The 7,288-nt window shown below is 40.9% G+C and overlaps 1 protein-coding gene across 2 annotated transcripts in view; it reads left to right on the top strand.

Moving 5' to 3' along the window:
* Window positions 1–1,121: 1,121 nt before the first annotated feature.
* Window positions 1,122–7,288, top strand: part of nav2a (neuron navigator 2a) — a 124,786-nt gene continuing 118,619 nt past the window's right edge. For both annotated transcript variants that reach the window (XM_053513134.1, XM_053513132.1), the window contains exons 1-2: window positions 1,122–1,191; window positions 1,284–1,367. In XM_053513134.1, the coding sequence (XP_053369109.1) occupies window positions 1,165–1,191; window positions 1,284–1,367 (111 nt within the window). In that variant the 5' untranslated portion in view covers window positions 1,122–1,164. The remainder of the gene's footprint in view (window positions 1,192–1,283; window positions 1,368–7,288) is intronic.

Below are 7,288 nucleotides of genomic sequence, written 5' to 3'. Positions count from 1 at the left end.
CTGCGGTCTCTCTCTCTCTCTCCGTGTGTGTGTGTGTGTGTGTGTGTAACGGGCTTCGGGTTGCATAAGGTTTCATGATGATGACAAATTAAACTAACCTGTGTCAGTGACGTCACTGGCCTGGGCTGACCTGAAGCCTCACAGAAGCTCTCTCCTCTCTCTCTCTCTCTCTCTCTTTCCCTCTCTCTCCTCTCTCTCTCTCTCTCTCTCTTTCCCTCTCTCTCTCTCTCTCTCTCTTTCCCTCTCTCTCTCTCTCTCTCCCTCTCTCTCTCTCTCTTTCAGGTAATGTGCTGGAGTTACAGTAACAGAAGTCAATAGAAATATCTCCAAGTCATAGAAGTGTGTGTGTGTGTGTGTGTGTATAAGTGTGTAATGTAATATAAAACCCTCAGTCAGACCTCCGTACTTGTCTCTAAGTGAACTCGGGCTGCTCGTAATAATCATTCATAATGTTTTCAAGCTCCTGTAGTTACGTTATATTTAGATAATGTGTTTTCATATCTAACTGTTTGTCCTGGTTTAAATGGAGTTATGATGTGGTGATGTTATTGTAGTGATAAAACATGTGTCTATGCGCTCCACATCACATTGTTTTCACACTATTCTCAATGACTGCTGAGTGTCCATAACTGTATAGAAAAAAACGAACGCATTGTATTAAAAAAAAACGACAACACTGCAAGCGCTAACGTAATCCATCAGGCACCATCGAACTGATGTAAATTTTGTGTAAAACCATAGACAGTACCAGCATGACTCTGGCTCTCTGTCTCAGTCTTTTTTTCTTTCCAACAAAAATTCAGAGCTATTCTTGATTTCTTGAAATGTTCCTTTATAACATTATGTGATAATGTGAATATGGTACAACTGATTATATACCACCTACCACACACGCACACAAGCACAATGCCTTTACTTATGTTTCTTATCTCTTAATTTATCACAGTCTCTCTTGTCTCTTTTTCTCTTGGGACTCCCAAGATGCCGCTCAGGGACGTTAATACCGGAGTGTGTTGTCCTGATCTGTACGTGGATTAACCAAGTGTCAGGCTTCCAAACAATTACGGAAAAAATGCATAAGGACGAAGTTTGGATGTCCGGACCAGTAGAAGACAGAGAGGCTGAGCTGAACTTTAGCCACAGGGCAACAGTTTACATGAATAAATGACACTGTGCCTTGGCATGGCAATGGTGAGGGGTCGAACCGAGTGGCTTTGATGGTCGAATGACAGTATTATCGAATTCTGCAGTTGGATTTTTATAACTGAAGAATTTCTAGGAAGATGTCAGACTCAGGATCAAAGACGCTGCCAGCTCAGCAGCATCGGAAGAAACAGGTGATTCATGGACCAGAGGAGCAGAAGAAGGTAAGAGGATTTACACTAATGACATTTTGCTTTAGAGAGTGGAAGCGGAGGAGAGGGAGATTGGTGGATGGATGACTTGGCTGAGTGACCTCCTCAGGTGTAAAAAAAGAGACGTTGTACACTTTCTATTTTCCCACTTTCATATTTCTACTACATTTCTTGTAGCACCTGTGTGTGAGTTTAATGGGCAGTCAGTGCAGCGAGAGCAGAGCTACGGGCATGACTGATTATCAAACAACTGTTTAATCATAAAACTGATTACTGACACGTTCCCAGGGGCTTGAGTTTGATGGGAATGCATTAGAGCAGAATAGGGAGCTGAGATGACACTATGATGAGAATGTAAATCATTTCTAATCCAGTCTTTGTGAGCTCTTTACATTTAACAACTACAGCAGATAGTCATGCTTGTTAATGTGATTCAAATTCACAGTCATAGACAGTACAATATGCAGTGAAATGCTTATACGGCTGTGACCTTAAAAAATAAAAGCTTATAGATAAGAAATAAATATGAATAAAAAGAAATACAATAGAAAATAAATGTAACTAGGAAAAAAAATTAAATATTTTGTACAAATAAGGAAATTAAAATATAGCAAAATATAGAAATAATAGAAAAAAATTGAAATTTTGTGTAAAATATAGAAATTTAGTGTAAATGAAGAAAAAAATGACTGGGGGTGTGTGCAAATATGCACATCTGATCGCACCACCCTCTGTAGAGCTCGTCTGTCCTGCATGGTGCTGTTCCCAAACCAGGTTGTGATGTTTCCCGTCAGGATGCTCTCTATGGTACAGGAGTAGAAATTCCTGAGCACCTTGGAGAGCAGTCTGAAGTCTCTCAAGCGTCTGAGGTGGTAGAGACGCTGCCGGGCCTTTTTTTACCACGGTGTTGATGTGACAGGACCGTGACAGGTCCTGCGTGATGTGAACACCGAGGTATCGAAAGCTGTCCACTCTCTCCACTGGGCTCCTGTTGATGACTGGGGTCTGGAAGTTCCTCTCCTGCTTTGTAATGAAGTCCACTATCAACTCCTTTGTCTTGCTGACGTTCAGGAGGAGATTGTTCATTTGGCACCAGTTCTCCGGATTGGCAATCGTCTCATCGTTGTTGGTGATCAGGCCCACCACTGCAGTGTCGTCAGCAAGCTTGATGACGGTGGTGGACTTGGTAGTGGTCATGCAGTAATACGTGTAGAAAGAGTACAGCAGGGGGCTCAGAACACAACCCATTCATCACATCATGCTGTGCAAATCCTTTTAAAAATCCTTATATATAGCATATACTACGAAAAAACAGGAAGGATATGTGAGTTATACCTTATATTGCACCCCTGGTCAGAATGTATGGTTTTATCTGTAACATAATTGGAACAAGATTACAGTTATAGTAATGTATACTATTCTAAGCCTATAAGTATGGTTATATTAATCTTATCATTCTTCTTATATGATAACAAAATCTTAAAAACAGTGAGTTTAAACATGCCAGTTGGTGTTCTGGCTAAGAGAGCTCGCCCCTGTGTGAAGGTGTGTGTGCATTCAGACTGGCGTTCCATCCAGGGTTCTTCCTGCCTCATAGCCACTGGCCAGGAATAGACTCAGTGACTGAAAATGAGAGAAGGGAAGGAGTGAATAAGTGACTGAATGAGTGAATGAAAGAGTGAGAGGTTGTGTGACTAAATGAAGTGAACATGTGGGTGTGCAAAGTAAATAAGTTAATGAATGATTAAGTAAATGAGTGAGTGTGGGGCTGAGTGAATGGGTGAGTGAATGAGTGAATGAGTAAATATGTGATTGAGTAAGTAAGTGAGTGAGCGAGTAAGTGTATAAGTGAGTTAGTGTATGAGTAAGTGTAATGGGTGAGTGAATGAGTGGGTAAGTGAATAAATGAATCAGTGAGTGTAAATGAGTGAATAAGTGAAGCATGCACATTGTGTTTTATTAAATATTGTTACCACAGAATTGTAGTATTAGTTGTGATTAGGACAGTGGAGCTCTAGTAGTTTGGACATTGCTTAACTACACAAAGTTAAACTCAGCATAAACTCATAAAAAATATAGGCAAAGGTCATATTATGAAGTTAATTTGGTGTACTGTGCAAAAGCCTTGACCCCCTCATATATTCTTACAGTAGTAAATAAAAAAAATTATGTTGATTAACTAAAACAATTAAGAAAATTATTTTTTTACTGCGACAGGCTGCGAAGTGCCGAAAGATACACTTCGCCAGTTTATAAACTGGTTGTTTTAGTGAAAACCTCGGCAGCGACCTCATTTCCCCTCTCGTCTGTTCCAAACACTGAGAATTCAGCATCAGCAGTTACTAATCACCAGCCATGCTATGGAACGCTTTTAATATCTTATTTAGACCTACATCAGACCAGCTATGAAGCTGAACAAACAAAGACCAGGGTACTCAGGGCAGCTACTGCTGTGCATATCGGAGGCAGCAGGGCCGAGGCTGTAAACTGGCCTCTTGTAAAGGTGTGAGGTTTTAGAGTGACCCACCTTTTCATACATGACGTGTGCGCAGTGTTGGTATTTCTACCCCAGGGGTTTTTATGAGTTTTTCCTGCACAGGAGGAGTGCCAGGGTTGTATTATTAAATAATAATTTTACACAAGGGTTTTGCACTTTTAATTAAAACTTGTTTCAATGTTATAGATGCTGATGTACAGTTAGCTGTTTTTTTTAGATGCCATAATTTGAGATAGCTGTCCTTTTTATTTATTTATTTATACAATTTTATTTATTTTATTTATCCACATTATAGCTTATAAAACGGCTGTTATATCTATCATAAATAAAATGATTTATAGACGTGTGGTGGCAAATAAAATATGTGTTGCCATTTCTCTGTACCCTGCCATATGGTAAAGGTCAGTAAGGTCATCAATCCCTATTGAATTTCAGCACTTTACATCCTTAGCATCTGTGTTCAAAACTGCTTATTGGCCTTTAAATCACTCCAGACGGTTAATTAGTGTATGTTTCCTGTGCTGATGGAACTGTCTATTTGTCTGTATTGATCTTTGGTGTGTTTTCAGTCACTCAGTGGCCATTAAATGTAAGTTAGCTTGTTGCCTCCTTGATATCTATATAATTACATTTTAAAATGTGTATGAACAGCTCAGTAAGCAGTGCCACTAGGATAAGTGTTACTAGATATCTGCAGTCCCGACCACATATAGTGTGTCCACAGTGGGGAAGTGCCCCGTAAGAACCCGACGGATATGCTGCTGTGCGTATCGGAGGCAGCGGGGCCGAGGCTGTAAACTGGCCGGTTGTTCCTGTGGAGGCTGTTCTGGAGGTTGTGAAGGAGTGAGGTTGTAGACAGACCCACCTTTTTTTCAGCTGACCTGCAAATACTCCACTCATACATTATTAGTTGTGTCCTTCTTACTCAAATGTCCCCACAAGGACAGAGATGTCTCTGGTCCTCTCAAGGTAAGCTGGCTTCGGTTACTGGGGTTATGTAATATAGCATTCATTAACTATATTAATAATGATGGCAATAAGTAAGGCAGATTACATACAGTAAGACAAACATATGTGTATGTGTGGGTCTGAAGGGTGGGAGGACAGGTGGGCGGGGTCAGGGAGTAAACCACCAGGTCTCTAATTCTTGTAGGCCCCAAACACCATCTGTCACAAACACACACACACACACACACACACACACATCCACCCCACATTCTGTTTATCGGGGGACAGGTGGTCCGAACAGAGGAAAGCATAAATGTCTGGATGGATGTATGGTGGATTAATGTGTATGTGCATGACTGACGAACTGATAAACAGATGAACAGCTACATGGACAGACAGATAAATGGAAAACTACTATTTTACATGAAATTTAAATTAAACTCAGTGTGTTTTGAATAGAGATGTATGTCCACTGCATACATCCTGATTGTGAATTAACTGTGTTTGATTCAGCGAAGATCAAAACCAGATGACATTATAAGAGCTGAAGACTAACGGTGGCTGGCGTCGCTGCCTCACTGCTCCACGCTCACCGGTTTGATCCTGAGCTCATGTTACTGTCTTCTGATGGATTCAGGAAAGAATGATAGCAGACAGCATGCTAGAGAGTACATTTTGGGTCTTATTTAGAATCTCTATTCACCCAGATTGGGAGAACTACATGTTTGTGGGTATTAAATATAATGATATTATATAGCCGTGTGCTTTGGAAAAATCCAAATTAAAAGCTGAAGTGATTAATTGAATTTTGAGTTGTATTTTATCTGCAAAGGCTTTCTCTCTCTCTCTCTCTCTGTATGTGTGTGTGTGTGGGAGAGAAGTGTATTATGTGCATGTATCACATTTCTGGACTTCCTATCTCCTGTTTTATTTTAGTCGTCTTTCCTCTCATGGGACTTTTTAATGGTTAACATTACAGCACTGCCACGACCTTGATGCGTAGAGGACACAGTCACCAGTATTAGATAATATTTCTCCACAAAGACAGTCTCGTTCTTTTTCTAACGTACATTGAGAGAACGACTTTTAGCTCCGACTGTCATCCTCGGCAGTGGATTGTGATTGACAGCTCTGACTCCACCCATCTCAACTCGTCTCTGCCCTTGAGGAACATAACGTGATAGGATAATGGCCTTGATCGATGAACCTCGGCCTCGGCTTTTTCCTCTATTCAATTATTTATGGAGGCGCCAAGGGGCAGCGTGTTGGTTTAGATGCTGAAGCCTGGGTGATGTTCAGTTACATAATATAGTATCATAATATAATGTTATCAAAAACACACACATACACACACACTATTGTTACTACAGACACTGTCATATACGGCATCATTCCTGTTGCTGCAGGAGGCCTGAGTGGGGATGAGTGTTTGTCCAGCTGAAATAAGTGTGTCTGTGTCACACATATAAGTGTACCCTTACACCTTATATATGCCAAACTTATAAACAAATCTAAAAATACTACAGATATTTCGAATAACCTAGAAATGGATGTTGCTGAAGCTCCACTGGTGAAGGCACAAGCAGAGTGGTGCCGGTAGCCCTTTCTCTGGAGACGTCTGGGACGCAGTGCACAAAGCTTAGGCCTAGTTATTTTGGCCAGACTCACACTTTTCAGGATGACTGCAGTAGGGTGCTGCAGTGCTGCAACACAGTTTGGATTGCACAGTCATCAGTAATCACATTTTTAAACACTGCAGCATTATAAGAGTACACCTCATAAGGTGAGGTGTACTCTAGTAATAAACATAGAATTCCAAGTAACATATTTCAAACACTGCCTTTCAGCTGTCTGCCATCTTTTGACAAATTCATCTGCTCACTGGAGCTGAACGCTGTTCTGTCAGGCTTCAAGACATCTGTCATCATCTCAGTTCCAATAAAAAGCTACTGGAGTGCCACAAGGGTGTGTCCTCTCATCCTAAGTATATTCACTAAACACACATGTATCTGTGAAGATGTTGATGATAGTGTCTTTGGTTTCTTCACCAAGAGGTTCAACATCTGCACTCACCGTCTATTTTAACAGGAACAGGTCACACACACACTGTATCTGACCTGCTCAAGCCAGGATAGTAACTCTAATGACTGTAGTGAGCAGGAAAGCCTCTCAGCATGCACAGAAGGTTAGACCTTGAGGTGAATAAGCTACATCAGTAGAAGATCATATTGAGTTTCTCTTCTGGAAGCCAGCCACTGGAATCTGAGATCATCACGGGCATGGACACATCTGCCCACAGTAGCTTCAGATTTTGTTCTTGGCTGACTGCAGTGGAACTCAAAGTGATCTTCTGCTGTTGTAGCCCATCAACTTCAAGCTTTGATGCGTTGTGTTCTGATATGATTTTCTTTATCATAGTAATAAAGAGTCAGCATTTGATAATTTGATTTAATATTGACTTCCTGTACACTCAGACCAGTCTGGTCAT

This window comes from Clarias gariepinus, chromosome 15 (assembly GCF_024256425.1).
Source record: "Clarias gariepinus isolate MV-2021 ecotype Netherlands chromosome 15, CGAR_prim_01v2, whole genome shotgun sequence".
NCBI classification, from domain to species: domain Eukaryota; kingdom Metazoa; phylum Chordata; class Actinopteri; order Siluriformes; family Clariidae; genus Clarias; species Clarias gariepinus.
This window is presented reverse-complemented; position numbering and strand designations above follow the sequence as displayed.